At 33.4% G+C, this 18,538-nt stretch overlaps 2 protein-coding genes across 2 annotated transcripts in view; one reads left to right on the top strand and one right to left on the bottom strand.

The window, feature by feature from the left end:
• Positions 1-1,130: 1,130 nt before the first annotated feature.
• p2rx3b (purinergic receptor P2X, ligand-gated ion channel, 3b) lies at positions 1,131-12,005 on the bottom strand. The gene is made up of 12 exons (XM_008419496.2): positions 11,540-12,005; positions 8,132-8,267; positions 7,979-8,050; positions 6,823-6,889; positions 6,617-6,710; positions 5,091-5,168; positions 4,699-4,840; positions 4,186-4,322; positions 3,843-3,936; positions 3,628-3,693; positions 2,931-3,008; positions 1,131-2,296 (listed from the first exon to the last, which is right to left on the bottom strand). The coding sequence occupies exons 1-12, from the start codon at positions 11,659-11,661 to the stop codon at positions 2,177-2,179; spliced, it is 1,206 nt and encodes a 401-aa protein (XP_008417718.1). The 5' UTR covers positions 11,662-12,005; the 3' UTR covers positions 1,131-2,176.
• A 4,015-nt stretch (positions 12,006-16,020) lies between these two features.
• The window catches only part of pold4 (DNA polymerase delta 4, accessory subunit), a 4,718-nt gene continuing 2,200 nt past the window's right edge, over positions 16,021-18,538 (top strand). Inside the window, exons 1-2 of the mRNA XM_008419738.1 lie at positions 16,021-16,166; positions 17,773-17,904. Of these exons, the coding sequence (XP_008417960.1) occupies positions 17,782-17,904 (123 nt within the window). The 5' untranslated portion in view covers positions 16,021-16,166; positions 17,773-17,781. The remainder of the gene's footprint in view (positions 16,167-17,772; positions 17,905-18,538) is intronic.

Genomic DNA, 18,538 nt, shown 5'->3' with positions numbered 1-18,538 from the left:
ATAAAAAGGTATTTGGTAAACAAATCTACTGAAGTTCTGACTAACTGATCAAATGGACCAAAGTGTAAAAATATGCGGAAATTTGGGGTATTTTATGGACCAAAATAAAAATTCATATAAATTCGTATAAATAACAAATGATCAAATGATCAAAAGCAGGCAAATGAAAAAAAAAATCCAAATCAATTTCTTTCAATGTAAAGCATATGTAGTTGACAACAGGTGAATTTTTGGTTAAAACATGTTTGTTCTATATTCAGTCCAGTTACTCACAGTGGGTAGAGAATCAATTTTACTCAAGTAAAAGTTACTTCATCATAAAATCACTCAAGTAAAATATACGGCATAGTAAAAATAATCTAAAAGGTACATTTTTTTCAGAAGGTTATTCAAGTAAATGTAATTGAGTAAACATATCACAGCCCACCTCTGCTGCTGCTGCTGAAATGTGCTACACAAATCAACTTGACTTGACTTTAGATCAGTGAATACCAGGCAGAGTTCTGGTTTCAGGCGGATCCTCATCTACCTAAATGCTCACTTTGTTTTTCCTGTGTCGCTCCCTTTGTGCCTGTGCTTTTGAAGGAAGGAGCGAAAACCAACTCTGCTGTTCCCATTCGCATCCAAAATGGCTGAGATCTGACACCATGTGAAAGAGAGACTTGGCTTCTCTCAGAGGGATCCTGTTGCTGAGGAAGAAAATAAAATAACCTTCATTCAGTCTGAGCACCAGAAAGACGTGCCATCATCGTCAACACGGCAACAGAAGAAGTACAAGTTGAGAAAGTGGGATAATAGGAGGACATTCACACTTGTGGTATATAAAAACTTTTTTTTTTTCATTATCGTTTATCAAAGCTTTGTCTGTGGTAAAAAACAAAAGAAAAAACACTGATTTAAAAACAAACATAACCAAAAATTCACCAGATACAGAAACACACCTGCAGTTTTTGTTAAAATCTGTCAATAAAAAAATCATAAATTAGTTTAACAAGTGGTGAAATCTATATAATCTCCTGGTTGTTTAAAAAGTAATCACAATAAAACATGACCTGTAGCAAAATAGACCAGAATTCGCTTTAGGAGATGAGAAATGAGCATTATGAAAGAAAGTATACACAACCACACACTGAAGACTGCAAAAGCACTTTAATGTTGGAGTCAGCGGTGTTTGGACATAACGGCGGTTCTTAAATTTAGAGGAAAAAATCAGAAGATTACAGTTTTTTAAATGAACAAAAGCTCTAAGTATTCCACCAAATTAATTACAGAGTGGCTCAATGACAAGAACAAATAAAGTGGAAGGATACTTGAAACTAAAATTAAATAGATTTACCACTTGACAATGTTTGACAAACTATTTGGGAAATAGTTACTCATTTCTGCTTATCCAGATAGCATTTTTTACATGTTTCCACTCATGCTTGAAATGTTAAAAAATAAGAGAAAAATTCATAATCACCTTTATTCACCTTCACAAATAAACCGTTGACAGAACTACTCCATTATTTGTATACTTGTAAGAAGATTATGTCTTTTTACTATTTTTTTTGCTGGAATGAATGAAAACTGTCTGTTAAAGTTTTTATTTCTTGATTTTGTCACAATTGTATTAAGAGGGATTGATGAGGGAGTATTTGGGGCATCATCATAAAATAAATTTGCAGTCTATCTTCATGCTCTTGTACTTAGACACATACAGTTGAAACCAGAAGTGTACATACAGTGACACCACATCAGTAGCTCTACATTGCAGTTATCCAGAGGAACAACTTTTAAATCAAAAACTTATTTAGATTGTACTGGAAACACAGCTTGTCAAAGCAAGAATAGTTTTGGTGATTCTAACTGACCTTAAACAAGAGAAGTTTAGTCGGATTTAGTTTCAGACAGTAAGGAGAAAAGAAGTGTATCTTTTTATCTGGTGCATTCAATCGTCTGGTTGCAACTATACACGTATAAAAGAATAAATTATTACAGAGCAGTAAACCAGTTGTTTATTGCTATCATTTCTATGGGGTACCAAAATCATCTTTAAGACAACTGGTTCAACAATCCTCATGCAAAGACAGCCATGCTTTTATGCTACATTAAGTTGATATATTTTTGTAATTTTGATGTTCTCAGCCTTGAAAGAGGCTATATGATTGAAACCCCGGAGATATTTTCTGTTTATTTAGCTGAAATGGTCAATAGAAAATGCCCCAGAGTCACTGGACTTGAAATGTGTTTGTCTGAGCGACAGCTGGGAGTGATACAAGCCGTTGCTCTGGATGTCCAACGGATTGTCCGAAACCTAGAGTAAAAGACAGAAGGAAAAACTCAGCCTAACTCAAATTTATTTCTACATCACATTTAAAAACAACGCAAGTTAATCAGGTCAAAATACAAATTACAAGGAGAAAACTTTTTTTTCCCCCAAAGGCATTCAGCCTACATTAACTCATGATATTAAGGTTTATTATAAAAAATACAAAAATTTAACATATTTGTTGAAACTGTCACTATACTGTGATAGTTTAGTACGGGAGAAAAAAAAAACATCTACTGACTGATTGGTTGTTTCTAGAACTAACTCGAAACAACCAATCAGAGCCAGGAGGCGGGGCCTAGCTCTGTCAATCGCCTTCCCCTCTTTCTCTCTGCTACGCCGCACCTAGCATAGCCTGTTGTGAACGCTAAAGCTAGTTAGCATGACCACCGATAACGGTGGATTAACGGTTTTAAGTTGTTTCTCCGCCATAAGTCCCTCCTCCTGGCTCTGATTGGTTGTTTTTGGTTCATAGTAGCTCAAGTGGGAGGTGAAGGAGATCGATCTTTTCACAGATTATCCGTTTCATAACTGTTACATGGTAACAGTTTTAACAAATATGTAAAGAACATGTTTTTATAAAAGTTACATACTGCTGTTTTACGGAGTTTAACTTTACCTCTTCAAACTTCTTAGCTTTGTACTGCTCTGCACCCTTCAGGAAGTTTAGCAGTATTATATCACAAAGCACTGTGCCCTAGGAAACAACAACAATAACAGAAGAATAAACTGTAAGGAATAAAGATGCACTGATACAATTTTTTCACTTTTGACACTGATACCGACATCTGAGTTGGTATCAGTGTCGGCCGATCTGACAGAAAAAGAGCATTGAATAGACTTAAAATGTTTCCCTTTTTAAGCAAAGACATTAATGTACTGAATTAAAAATGTATTTGATAACTCTCAATACACCAATAGCTTCACAAGCTTGGTCAAACGTGTAAAAACAACTTTAATTTGTTCAGCCAGTGAAGTATAACAGTCAATGTAAAAATAAATTATAAACTGAAACTGCCTACAACAATAGTAAAATGTACAAAAAAACAGCAACAAATTTTCTTTCAAATGGTTCAGAAAGGGCAAATAGGAATTCTAAATAATGTAAAATAAGCAATGAAGCATAGAATTAGACTAACTAGATCTGTTTTTGTAATACTGGATTGATGCATTTCTAGTAAAACCCTAATTAACCAAGATTTTTGAGGCAACAAAAAGAAGTCATTTATTTTTTAAATTCTGGTAAACCTAGAAAATGATGTAAGATATAAAACTTGTTGGATAATATTAGTTTAAATTATAAGAGTTTAGCTCACCACTCCCACTGATGTGAACGCTGCCACCATATTTATGATTGTTGGGATCATGTTAAACTTTCCTGCCTAAAAACAAAGATTTTTGTCAATATACACAGTTTTCCACTCACTTGTTTTGAACAAACATAAACAAGAGAATTCAAATCTCTAATGTAACTGAAAGGTTCCTGAGTTAATTTGGAATAAATTGCTTTTAAATATTAATATATACTCACATTTCCATTGACAATAACATCAAATCGAATGGCAAAAGCTTTGACCAGAGTGCGATAGTCTGTCCCATTTTCCATCTTATAGTATTTGGCAAACCTGTACAAACAAATACAAACATACAACTATTTCAATGTGTTTATCTCTTATATTTAACCTAGATAATAACAAAAAAATTACAATAAAATGTGTCAAAAGCTGAATATTTTAGTTTTGCTTTGAAAAAAAAATCTACAAATAGGCAAAAAAAATTGTTATTTTTTTGCACCAAACTATGATGCTAGTCTATTGGTCCAAAATATACAACTAAGTTTTCTGGTTGGTAAATATGAAAGAAACTTAAATCACCTGAAATTGTACCCAGGAGAAACGTTGCTCTGCTGCGACATGGCATCGAGTCGGGTGAACGAATACAATGGTTTACATTCATCGTCTGATTTATCCAGATCACACATCCAGCTGATCATTATTCCAATCACTCCACCCTAACAGAGGAGGAATATAAGGATAAACAGAAAACAATCAAAGTGCTTTAAAAATCATCCAGATATGTTTTGGTAAAAGGTTAGTGTTTTTTAATGTCTGGAAAATGAGCCGTTTACAGGGCTGGCCAGCAGCAGCTTCTAAAGTGACAAGACGCCCTTAAACAACTCAATTTGAAAGATCTTCGCAGACTAAAATCTCATTATCTAAGAATGGTTTTAAGCAAAAAATACAAGGAGCATGTTTTGTATGACCCATAAACCTAACCTAACATGTTCAAGGAAGCTTAGTAGGTCATATTTTAATGTCACAAGATGTGCAGTAAACATCACAAATTTAATTGAATCCCTATAAAAAAAAAGGAATTGCTGTTTTTACCGTGTTTGCCAGCTGAGTGAAGTTTTGCTCTGCATTTTTAAGAATGTCCCCCACTTTGAAGATAGGGCAGTAGATGTCCTTTTCTTTGTTAAAGTTACACTTTTTGATGTATTCATTGGTTATTGATGGAAGGAAGTTCCCTCTGCAGAAAGACACAATTTATGTCAAATCATCATCACTACATTTGACTGATGTTATCTATATTCTGGGTGAAATAAATCCAAAAGAGAAAACTTGAACTAGCCTGGGACTAACACTGATCAGTTATATTCGGTCATAACTAACATTAATTCATAAGTACTAGTGGTCTGCTTTCTCCAGTTATAATCTGATCACCTACAATGTGAGTTAATATCAGAATCAGACAGAAAGTAGTATAAAATGTGTTGTACTTGGTGTAGTTAAAAGTTGGGAAACGGATGCTGTTCTTTATGAAGATTGTGAAGTTCTCCACATCATTCATGGGTTCTCTGAGAAGAGAAGACAAACATAACTTTTCTAAAGCCTCACAAATGGAGTTTCAGAAAAAAATATATAAAAACAGATAGTCACATCACAATGTCTGATGTAAAGCTTGCAAATAAATGAAGTGTATAAATGATATTGAAATATATAAAAGAAAACATTTATTCTAATTTTGCACTTGTGATAAAACTCTTTATGCACTTCACTATTTGGTTATTTACAAAGGTTTCCCATCAGTTCCAGAGGTTAAATTGAACAGGCTTGTTTTGTAAAAGTTTATATTTATTTTGATGAGCTTAAAATGTGAAATGCATCTGAAGTTGTTAAAACTGATCATAATTTTTTCACCCAAGGCAGAATCTAAAACTTTGATTCTGCTTGAGCAAACAAAAATTGTTTGATCAAATTTGATGTGCCAGGGAAGCAGGGAAGCATTGACAGTAGCTGCGTTTCTATTACAAATGTGTGTAAATATTCTGCGGATGTCGAAAAAACACAATTTTGAAATGATTGTTTTTCCATTAAATAAGAAATTGAGTTAAAATCACATGTGAATGAGTAATTAAAAATCATAACAACTACAGAGGTGAACTGTTAGGATGAGATATATTCATAATTTAGCGTTAGCGCTCATCTTCTGTCAGCCAATCAGACCAGTTTTACAGAAAAGCAATGGATTCAAAATGTTGGAATGACACGTAATTTTTTATGAACTGCGATGCTGTGAGAGCTCTGATGGAGCCGGAAAAAAAACAAAAACCACTTCCTGTCGTCTTCTTCTTTGTTGTTTTCTCCAGTAGTAACATCCAGTGATCATTTGACTCGTGTCATGCAAATAAAGTGTTTTCGTTGCAGTTTTGTTAAATGCATCTGTTTCTATGCAGCTGAAAAACTACCACATCCTGGCCCAGAAACTTTTTATCAAAAAATTTTGAGCTTTTTCAAATTTGCCATGTTTCCATCCAGAAAATGTATTTTCATCATTTCAATTTGCTTAAATTTATGGTTAATTCAGACACATTTAGGGTTACAGTAATCAATGTAACTAAAGATAAATTCATTGATGAGTTTCTTAAAATTTCGCCGGGACTTTAGTGTTTAAATCGCAGAAATGTTTTTCCGGAAGACCAACTTTGTAACTGTCTTTATGTGTCTTTGAAGGTTCAGGTCAGAGTTCATCACTACACCCAGATTTCAGGCCTGACCTCTAATTTCCAGCTGTAACAGCTGAAGTTTTGTGTTGGCTCTAAATCGTTCCTCTAGATAATAACTTCTTTTGGTTGTGAGTCACTCACATTGTAATGTAGAGCTGCATATCATCTGCATAGTTGATGATACATGGATGTTTTTCACCAGCAATAGTAATGTACCAAAGTGGTTCCTCAAATTGAATACACACATCAATAAATCACTGTGTATATGTAAATATATAACATGCAAAGTATCGTCTCACGTCTTGATGGTGTCGATCTCTGCAGGACACCACCCTTTAATCTCACACATTGAGATGTTGGTCTTGAAAGGAACGCAGTTCCCTGTGAAGATTCCTAAGCAGGAGTGCAAAGAAATGTTAAAGGAGCTCCAAAACAAATACTATCATAATTCGCAATAATATTTTAAATTTCATATCATAAAAATAATATAAATTTAACATGTTACCATATCCTCCTGGTCTGTGACGATATTTTGTGCAGTCACTGTCTTTGGTACAGTTGTATTTCTCAGTCTGAATAACATGGAAAGATTTAAAAACGCAATTATTTGTGTTTTTTTATGATGTAAAGTTTTGTTGCTTAAATGTGCTGTACAAATAAAATTGATTGAGTGATTAAATAATGTTACGATAAGTATTTTACACTATCAATAGATCAGATTAAATGATTATGTTCTGAAAGAACTGCTAACCCAGTATTTTGTTTGTATTTCCTTTTAACTCAGGTAAAGCACTTTGAATTGCCTAGTTACTGAAAATGTGCTATATAAATAAAATTACCTTACCTTACCTAATACTAGATTACACACAGATTGACTCTATTTAATAACCAGCTGGCAACTTCTGAAGGCAATTAGTTGCACTCAGAGAAAATGCAGGCTGAATACTTTTGCACACCACACTTTTCAGTTTTTAACTTGCAAAAACTGTTTTGAATCATGTATAATTTTCTTTCTATTTCACAATTTCATACTCTCCCAATGACAATAGGGAGAGTAGCACTGTTTCTAGTGCTAACTTGAAACAGCCAATCAGAGATAGGAGGCGGGTCTTAGCGCTGTCAATCACCTTGCATCTAGCAGAAGCTTTCACTAATGCTCAATCTAGTAAGCATGGCCGCCAATGACGGCGGATAAACTGTAAGTTGTTTATCTGCTCAATGCCATTAGGACATTGAGCAGCACATTCATGAGATTGATTGACAGCACTATGGCCCACCTCCTGGCTCTGATTGGTTATATTTGGTCCGGAGTGGCACATTTCTTGAGATAGCAACTCAGGGAGGAAGTGAAGGAGATAGATCTTTTCACAGATCTGTCTCGACATGGTGGTAATGTCAACAAATATGTAAAAAACATACATATTTTTAAAAAATGTTGCAAACTTCAACTTTTAGTATTTTCTTCATGGCCTTGGAACTGATGATTTGCCAGATGTTTATAAGCTGTTTCCCTCTTTCCAAGTGCCTAATTGTGTTGTCTTGTTTTAATAAATCTTACGTATAGCTTGTTTTTTGCTCAGATAATGAATTCCCATGTTTGGACACTGGATTCTGTCATTAACATAAAAGTTAATTCTGAAGTGAATTTAACATCAGCTGACCTCAGGACAGTATCCTTGCACTTGGTTCTCTGTTGTAATCATTTTGGTGATGATGCAAAAGACCGAACCTCCCTGTAGAAAAACCACATGGATTTTGCAGCTCAACATTATAGTGAATCTTTCTATTAATTACTGAAATGTACCGATAAATACCTGCGTAGGAGTGACGTAGTCTGCAACGTCCATGACTCTGTTGTTGTAGTTTCCAAAACCTTTGACCTTTGTCATGACTGACGACTCTATAGCTGTGTCTCTCACCTGGTAGGCCTTTTCCCAGAGAAACACCCAACTGAAAACACAAGCAGGGAAACTGTGACAAACATTTTGACATCATATTTAGTTGAAATAAATATCAGGCGAAGTGCCTTTTGGAGCCCATTAGCAGGTTAGAAACTGACCGCCCTTAAAATCACCAGAGCTGGGTAGAAACTATAGTTACATTTACTCAATTATATTTACTTGAGCAACTTTTTGAAGAAATGCGCTTTAGGAGTAGTTTTACTATGCTGTACTTTTTTCTTTTACTTGAGTAATTTTATTATGAAGTATTTCTACTCTTGTGTAAAATTTCTGGATTTTCTACCCACTGAATGACAAACAAACATGTTTTAACCTGATTTGTTTTTTTTTTTTTGTTTTTTTTGTTACTTATATTAATTATTGATAGTTTTGGCCTTAAAATACTAAAATTTCCACTTAGCTTTATATTTAGGTTGGTCTGATGATGTCATTTTTAAATATTAAATGGTTGATAATTTGATCAGCTACTCAGTAGACTTTTTACCGAATACTTTTTTTACTCTAACTGGAGTAATTTCTTATATTGCTACTTTTTACTTTTACTTGAGTACTTGAGTACAATTTTTGTGACTTCAATTTTCTTGAAGTCACAGTGTTAGATGCGGGGACTCTCCTAGCCTTTTAAGTGCCCTGGGCGAACAACATTCAACATCCCCCTCCTACCTGCTTTTTTAGTTCAAGCACATTGAAAATGTGTTTTTTATTTCATGTATGTATTTCTGTTTATGTTGTGTTTAACTGAAGCATAAAAGCGACGTGGCTCTTTGACAGTGTTAAAAGTTAAAGGAAACATATATAGTCATTATGACATCGGTAAATATTGGCTTTTGGTCCAAATTTTTGTATTCCTATTTCATAGGATGGAAGATTGTTGCTAAGCAGCATTGCATTAGAGTGATCACTCTATTACTCTGCACTGGTACACAAAAAACAATGTCTGATGTGTTATTTTTTATTTATTTTTTTTACATTTTATTAAAGAAAATCATCTTATTTTGTTGGCTCCAAGAATGTGACGAGATTATTTTTATGAGGACAATAATAGAAAAAAGAGGAGTTGAAAAACACATTCTGTGGATAAGGATTAAATTACTCGCTTGGAATAAGATCCAGCTAATGGGTAAATGAGGCTCTTCCTGTAAGACTAATCAGCCACGGCAGACTGATAATAGTTGTGTAGTTAACTAGTGAACCTATGAGGACTTAAACTGATTAAAGTCAGTCTATAAGGTCAATGGATGAATTTCTCTAAATCTTGCTGGATCATTTTTCCTTCAATCCCAGAAATATTCATTAGGCGATAAAAGACTGTCTTTGTAATTGTCTTTAAGTGCTTCTAAATGCTCAGGTCTGCATTTGCACACATGATTCAGTAAAAAGATCTTTGTGCTTTGTGTTTTTTTTTGTGTTTTTTTTTTTCAAAATGAGTGGAATATCAAAGCAGGTTTGAGCACAAATGTAATGGAAACGCAGCTACAGCAACGTAGCGCTGTGTATCATCTGCATCGCTACGGTAACCAATCTTATTACTTATTATAAGATAATTTATTTGTCTCACGTGGGAAAAAGTAGTTTTAGAAAAGGGGATAAAACTCCACAACAACAAAAACAAAACATCCAGTCAAACAAAGTCAAATACATAAAACTAGCATAAATAATTAAATAAATATGAATAAACTTTTCTGACACTGGTGTTTGATGTTAAATGCAAAAGAAAACATGGATTTCAGATGAAGCTGTATCTGAGATAGTGGGAGCATATTAAATAAGAAGGACCCTAGGATAGAACCCTGGAGTATCCCAGATGTGTTTTCTGTCAGCTTCAATGTTAAATTATCTAACACACCTAAATACGCAAAACAAAATGCTACAGAGAAAGCTGAAATAGTTAGAGGCAATGCTGTTTGACACAGTATTAGCTTTAATAGCAGCCAATCCAGTTGCCCCGTTCATTTTCATTCGCACTGATTGACTGTAACCCCAAAAGTGGAAATAAAGAACACTGTAGAAACTAGCTGTCATCCCAAGATGGTTTCCACTATAGAGAATTAATACATATTAAGATATATTTAGTGTTTAAATTATTAAAATAGACGGCTATAAGTGTTTAAAGAGAAGTTCTCAAGTATTCACAGATTTTAGCTGCAGGCATATGGATCATAAAACCACTGAGTGACTGTAGCTCAGTGAATATAGTAGTTTCCTTGAAATCTGAACGTTGTGGATTTGATTATACATAATGACTTCCCACTGGACAAGGCAGTTTGATTCGAAAAACACAACAGAAACTGTCTCCGTTTAGCACTTAGTCCATTAATCATTAGTGAGAACTGCGGTGTCACCGCAGTGATGCAGAACTGAATCAGTTCATTCCTAAATGACCAACTAATTAAATTCAGGAGATGTCTGTAAACCTGAACAGGTCTCAGTGCACTGCAAAAACATTAAATCTCACCAAGTATTTCTGGTTCAGGTTCTAGTGCAAATATCTTAAAACAGTTGAAATAGGACAAAATAACTTACAAGTTATGTTAAAGAAAGATATATAAGGCTGTTTTAAGTAAAATAATTCCTTAGTATTGATGTTTAAAAAAGTGCTACTTGATTATTTCTCTTTTAACATGGGAAAATGCTTTGTTAGTGAAATAATGGGTCAATGGAACAAATACTTTTTAAATCAATATTAAGGAATTATTAACTTAAACATGTATTTGTCTTAAAAGTTACTCTTGAATTATTTTTGTCTTATTTCAAGTGTTTATATTTGCACTGTAATTAACCAAAAATACTTGGTAAGATTTGATGTTTTTGCAGTGTGAACACCTGAAATTTGCTTTCTTTTTAAAACCTTTAACAAAGTTGAAACACAATGAAGACAGAGTTCTGAAAAGCATATTCTATTTATTTTAATGAAGCTCAGCTGTGTTAAAGTGAGCGGTTAGGCGAAGCACTTAAAACACTGCTAATGCATTTGTATTGACAGAAATTGCTAGAGGAACTGACCCTGCAATAAGCTTTAAAACCTTAAGTGTAGCTACCCATCATTTAATAAAAAGATATTGAAGAATCTGTCTATGAGTTATGTTGAAGAGTCACTTTAGACCAGGCAAGCTACGATCTGAAGACATTTCAATGGCTTTACAGTGAAACGTTAATATTTCAGTGAGTTCAGTTTTACAGTTATTTAAAATTAACTGTTTTAGCAACAAATCCTTTAATTATTCAGGTTTTGCAGTGATTAATGAAATGATTTACACTTACCCAATAAAGTAAGAGATGATGATAAGTTGAACAATCCGGTTGATGATGCCAATAGTCCAGCTTTTCACAACCACCGACTTTGTCGTTTCATAAGTGAAGAAGTTTTTCATACACGACCACATCTTGGCAGTTTGTGGATGGAAAATGCAAAAATACAACAAAAAACCCTCAAAAATAACCTAAGTGATTTTTTACAGTGTAAAGATTTGTATTGGACAGTCTCAAATGTAATTCTAAGATTAAAGTGAACACAAAAAAGACAAACATAAAATAAAACAAAGCTCTTGTAAAGAAAAAAGACTCTTAATTAAGCTGTTAATTGGTCTAAATTTCCTGAGTCTCACTGACTTCTGTCTCTGTTCTCTTCCTGTTTCTGCAGACGTCAAACATCTCGATGATAAAGACAATAAATGAGGATCCTTCTGATTCGGTGTTTGTCTTTTATGTGAGCCGTGATCCAGCCAGGCTTTCCTCCTTCTGGCAGCTAACTTGACAGTTCTCCTATAAGGCCAATAATAAGACGCCTCCTCTCTCTGCTGAGTGCGGTGTGGTCGCACACACTCAAATCTATCTGCAGCCTTCAGTCAAAACCATTCAGCAAAATTTTAATCCACAACCTCTCCTCTCATGAGGCTCAAATTTTAGATACAAACCTTATTTGAGTCACTTCCTTTAATTTTCTGTTTTCTTTTTCATTCTTTGGTCTTTCAGTTTTGAGCAGGTTTGGTTTGAGCCAAAAAATTAAGTTGACAGAATAGACTGCAACAATAATTAAGACACAGAGATGATTCATTTGGAAAGTTCTGTGTGTTAATTATGAAAAAAACATGCACAAGTCATTTTTTCCCCAAGTCTTTTAACATTTAATTTACAATCCACAAATCCGCTTTTCACAATGTAATAATTGTATTTATTCCATAGGTATTTATGATCTAAGAACCATAATCGAAAGAGATTAAAACTTGTAAATGTTAAATTTGTTGTAACAACTGTTATTTATCACCTTCTTCTTATAGTCCAATCATTTTTAACTGCAAAAACATGAAATCTTACCAGGTAACTTTGGTTTAGTTTCTAGTTCAAATATCTTAATACATTAGAAATAAGAAAAGACTATCTTACATGGAACTTTTCAGCAGGAAGTAGGAGCTTGTTTTAAGTCAATAACTCCTTAATAATTGTTAAAAAAACTTCTGGTTCCATTTCACTTATAATATGACATTTTTCCCATGTTGTAAATTAAATAATCTGCCAGTGGAATTAATACTTTTTCTTCCGTCCCACCACTCTTAGCATCCAGACTGACTTTTCTACAGAAGTTCATAAAAGTTGTCCTATCATTCTCTCTTTCTTTCTTTTTTTTTTGTAGCTTTCTTCATCTTGAGCGTTGCATTTAATTAGTAATATGAACGGCAAATCAAAAAAACAGCAACACTAATAATAATAATGATAATAACAATAATAATAATAAGATCAAAACATAGCATAAATCAGTACATAAAGAACAGAAGACAACAAAAGAATCTTGACATTGACGTCAAAATAATAAGAAAATTAAAATAATCCAAAACCAAAACACACAAACTCATTAAGAATAAGCAAATATATGAGGAAGTCTATAGTTTTACATACTGTTAATATGGGATTTATTAATAAAATTCTGCTAATTTTAGATTTAAATCCAGCAAAATGCTGCTGTTTTTCTTTTTTGTTTTTCTTTTAGCTAATGTTTGATTTGTAAAAATTAAAACCTTATTTTTTCACTTTTGCTGAGATTTTTCCAGGACTTCTTAGGACAGTTTCCATTAAACAGCCGCCGTAATGTAGCCAAGGGAAACAGAAACCACAGAATATCCATTAAGAGAGAGAGGTAGACCACACTGAGAGGAGAAGTCGTTTTGTGTAAAAGACAGCTATTAGCGCCATGGATGAGTCTCCACATCCTAATACACACATCTAACCATATCGAGAATATAACATTACACACTTATTCACTTACAGCGCCTTTCAGTCTAATGCCATCAGGAACCACTGAATGCCTCCATTAAACATCACAAGTTAGGACTGGATAAAAGCCTGTCAGCTGATAGAGTCCTCCTTCTTTTTCTTTCTTTCCTTCTCGCTCGCTTTCTTTCACTATGTACCTCATTATTGCTGTAGTCAGGCAGTTTTACAGTTTTAGCTGCATCTTTGGTTTCTGGTTATTGTTGCTCTTTGAAGCAACGACTTTATCCAGCAGTCAAAAGTGTCACAATGTGATTTTTCTTTAAAATGTACATTTTCTACAGTGGTGTAATCTATATGTGCAATTCTGACTTTTAAGACATTTATTAATACTTTTTAGTAAAAAAAAAATTTAAACTGCTTTATATTTTTTTTAATTAAATTTTTACATTTTTATTACAATGATTTTAGATTTTTTTAAAAATAATTTTTCTTTTTTCTGTTTTTTTCTTTCTTGTCTAAGTTTTTAGTGTCTTTCCATATTTTTTGTTATTTCTATTTGCTTTGTTTATAATTTCCTTTTTCTTTTTTTGTTTATCTTCTCTTCCTTTATTCCTTTTTTTCTTTATCTTCCTTGTTTCTTTTTGTTGTTATTATTTTCCATCTTTTTTTCCTTTATTTTCTGTTTGTTTCATTTTTCTTTATTTTTCTCTTCCTTGTTTTTCTTTCATTTTTAGAATCCACTCTGGTGAAAATAAAATAAAAAATGAACCATTTTATTTTCAACAGAAGTCCCTACTGGACCAAAACCAATATATTTCAGACAATATAAACTATAATGTCAATGTTTCTTGTAGCCATGGTATAATTTTTGTTGTTTTTATCTTAGATCAGGGATTTTCAAACCCAGGTTTCAAGGGCTGGCCTGTCAGAATAACACATTTTTCTGGACAGTAAATTATCCCAGTATTTATTATAATAAACAATGATATTGCTACTTTGAGACCATTTTCTTGTCATATAAACGGCATAATAAGTTTGCCTTCTCAAAGATCAATAAACTTCCATTTTGTAAATAACATTTTGAACTGGAACTGGGAGAAATGATAAATATAAGTAAAGTGACCATAAATAAAATGGATTAGTGTCTGTAAACATAATATTAACCATCGAAATGGAAATTACTGAGCTCATTTTAGTTTATCATGTTATTAATTGATTAATTGCTTATTGCAACAGGTTTAGAAATAAACTCTCTACATAAAATAATCTTTAAATCTTAAGTCTTCATGACAAAACACAGTCATAAGTCGTTATTAAAATGAGTAAAATACATGTGGACACTCATATTCTCACTCATACAAAGCTATAAAAGCATCATTTGAATGCAATTCATGATAACAAAAGTATTAGTGAGACACAAAAGATTAAATTTGCACTACACAAGTCATTCTAAAGAGATTTGTATTGATTTTGAGAATTAAAGCCACAGCAAAGAAAGGGAGGAGGGAAGAAAAGGACTTTGTCCATCTTTTGCTCCCTTATCAGCCATTAGTGACACTCCAGCCTTGGGCAGCATGACCTGCGTCTCCATTAAAGTCAGCACTTCCGTCCAGGACTGAAACTTCAACCACAGAGATCATGTCAGTGGACGTTATAATTCAACCACTTTAGGAGAGCTGATGGGACTTCAGATAAACTGCACTGTAAACCCTCTATAGTGACTGATGGACTGAGGTTTGTGTGATTTTCTGCCACTCTGATTTGCGCACTCAAATTTAAAATACCATCAAATTTGTTTCAGTAAGTGTTTTAATGTATCTCAGATAACAATTTCTACCACTTTAATAGTGCTGAGAGGCTTCAAACCAACGTGCCTCAACTACATAACTATTTAATAATTATGGAGCTAAATAGGGACCATAAAATTTGTTCAAAACAAAATGGCCCCTATTGAGAGGCCATATATTAAAAATCAAAAGATATATTTTTTTAAATATAAACAAAATGTATTTTTTTAAATAAAAAAATAAACTTTTTTATTTTCAAAATAGTTTGAAAACAATTCTAAAAACCCGTATGAAACTGAAAAACACAGTTCTTTAGTTTCAAAACGTTTGTCAAACTTTTTTTTTTCAGTTTCAAAATAATTTTTCTGTTTCAATTTTTTTTTTTCTTTTGAATAAATTTTATGATCCCAATTTAGCTCTGTAAATCATGGCTTTAAGGAGCAGTATGAAATGCGCCATTGTCCTCAAGAGAAATGTATCATGAACAGTGTTTTGTCATGTCATGTACACATGTTTCTTTCTCAAAATTTGAGTTTTTTTAAAGCAAATTTTTGACTATCAATAATTATCTGTATTGACTGGTATTGTAATGCTCATACTGTGATGTGTTATTCAGTTTTATTGTCCAGCTCTACTTTAATGAGATTTCAATTTGTTCGTAGTCTTTCTTCCCCAGTTAAATATAAACAGCTTCCATCTCTGCACAATCTTCTGTGCAGTCGCAGGGGATTCCAGCAGGTGGCAGCAGAGGCGTGGACTGGCGAGGCGACCGTAGAAGAAGAATTCAAACGCGTCATTGTTTTGGTTTGATTTCTCTGCAGAAAAGTGGGTCCATAAACATTAACAACCGAGAGCAAACACTAACAAATATTTTTAATCGTGAACATAACAAGGTAAGTTCATAATAAACAACTTAAAGCTGAGCTTAAAAGCGGTGCTGATGCACATCCGGGATCTGTTTGTGTTCGCCGTAAATGCACGTCGTTCATAGTTTTTTAAATAATTATTTAAATCAGATTACTGAGATCTGTTAGAGGGAGTATAACGCTGTAATAACAAATGAATGCGGAACTAAAGTCTGAATCAAACTAAATAAAACGTAGCAGCGTAATATCTTCCCTCTTAATAACTTAATAACTGCAATTTATAGAAAGATATATTATTAGTATTACGAATTCCTTCGTCTCCCTGTTTTATTATTTGATTATATGTCCGGAAATGAAACCTTGGTTTACTCTCATTGAAGTATTTTATCCATATCGGCGCATCAAAGCAGAACTCCGTATTTTATTCCATTATTTAAACGTTTTTTTTCCTATTTGGCACAGAATTACTTAGTCAGATAAGTCTAAGTCATTAGTAGCATCTGTATGTATTACAAATCATATCAATTAAGAATATTTTTTAACAGTTTTACATTTTTTGAGAGTGCAATTCTATTTTTCAAAGAGCCTAAATTAAACGCGTTTAAATGAAATAGAAAAATATATTATAAAATAAATTTATTCTCAGAATTAAAGCTTCAAATGCAAATTCAATTATTATATTGTGCCAACATTAGTCAATAATGAAACTATTTCTAGTCACACTAATATAATGAGTAATAACTAATAAACTATCAGTCTATGTTTGGAAATGTTAATTTAGTTTACAAACATAATTTAGAAAATCTAAATACCTGATTGTTACGACCCTGGGCCTTAAGGGCTGAGCTGCAGATGTTTTTGTCTGTCCTTGTGCTCCTCCCCTTTACAGGTGCTGCTGATCAGGTTGACTGGGAGTGCAGAAGATGGCTGTCTCCATCTTCTGGGTCTCCTTCGGCGTCCACTCTGCCGATTGACGCTTGTGGTGTTTTGTTGCCAGACCTCAGCTCCCCTCCTTTYTGCASATTTGCGTTTGTCTTTGTTTTGGCACTTCAACACTTCCATATGCACTCATACAACACATCCAAGCATTTGCATTACACCACTGATGCTGATATCCACAATCCATTGTTGTTTTTGTTAATAAATATTCATTGTTCTACACTTTAACCCCTGCATGTCTCCCGTTTTTGTTATGACATTGAGCCAGTCGTAACACTGATTTAACTTAAAAACATGTTCAATAAAGTAGTGATTCACCAGTCTGATCAATCTGATCAGCAGAATTATTTTAAACAGGAGCAGATCACATAATAGTAAACAAGTATAATCTGAAGTGAAAAGCAAATTTTGAATCAAAACCAAACATTGCATGGAAAAGAAATAATATTTGATTTCTATATTTCATATTTTCTGTATTTGTCTCAAATCAGCTGTTAACCTGTAATAAGGAATCAAATCTTCTTCGTTTTTCTCTGATTTTTATCATTTTGGTGCATCTCAGTATGAGACAGGCATTTGAGCTCTTTGGTAAACTTTATAACCAACTGTCAATATGAAACGATGAAAATATGTTTACTAAGGCAGACAGCCCAATCCGTTTGTAGTAAATTTCATTGATATGTGTGTTTTCTAGATCGTCACCATGACAACAAAACGTGGACTGATAACCGATTCATTTAAAGTGCTGAAGAAAACAAGGAGAGGGGGAAAGCGAAAGAAGAGTCCCACGCCTCCTCCAGCACTTCAAGGTGAGGCAGCGCTCAGGGTTTAAGCTGCTGTTTGCTCTAACTAATGGGAACTTTTATTATTTTTACAAATTAGTTTCCATAGATTTATGTTAATATGTTCTACAGTGCTTATAAAATGTTTTATGATAGCTTTGTTTAAAGAATAGAGCTTTGTTTTGGTCACTTCCAGTTATCCTATTGATTCTATCATACGCTCAATAAGTGATACATCTGTAGCATGAAACTCTGAACAAGGATGAAGCTTTACTGATGGTTTATAAGATGTTATTCCTTAAAAAGCACATTCCATTCATTGTAGCATTGAATTCCACATATCACTGCCATAAGAGCTAAAACACATATGACTTAAGGTCTGTGTAACTAATCATTTTACAATGTTTCCATTCATATGTTACTTTAAGTCTAGGCCAAATATATTAATTAATGCAGTAATATTAACATATAAAGTATGCACTAAAGTAAATACTTTTTACAATCAACACACCTTTTGACTCTTGGAGGGGCTGCCAGCATGAGACAACGCTCCGTGAAAAACAAAGTGCCGCACTATTTGGAGAAAACATCCATCCATCCATCCATCCATCCATCCATCCATCCATCCATCCATCCATCCATCCATCCATCCATCCATCCATCCATCCATCCATCCAT

Source organism: Poecilia reticulata, linkage group LG1, assembly GCF_000633615.1.
Source record: "Poecilia reticulata strain Guanapo linkage group LG1, Guppy_female_1.0+MT, whole genome shotgun sequence".
NCBI classification, from domain to species: domain Eukaryota; kingdom Metazoa; phylum Chordata; class Actinopteri; order Cyprinodontiformes; family Poeciliidae; genus Poecilia; species Poecilia reticulata.
Note: the sequence above shows the minus strand (reverse complement) of the source record. Positions and strands in the feature narration are given on the sequence as shown.

Coding starts and splice junctions, on each gene's coding strand:
- p2rx3b (XM_008419496.2), bottom strand. CDS start 11,661: ATGTGGTCGTGTATGAAAAACTTCTTCACTTATGAAACGACAAAGTCG. Junction 4,323..4,698: donor TCACTCAGCTGGCAAACACG/GTAAAAACAGCA, acceptor CTCCTCTGTTAG/GGTGGAGTGATTGGAATAAT. Junction 3,937..4,185: donor TCTCCTGGGTACAATTTCAG/GTGATTTAAGTT, acceptor TTGTTTGTACAG/GTTTGCCAAATACTATAAGA.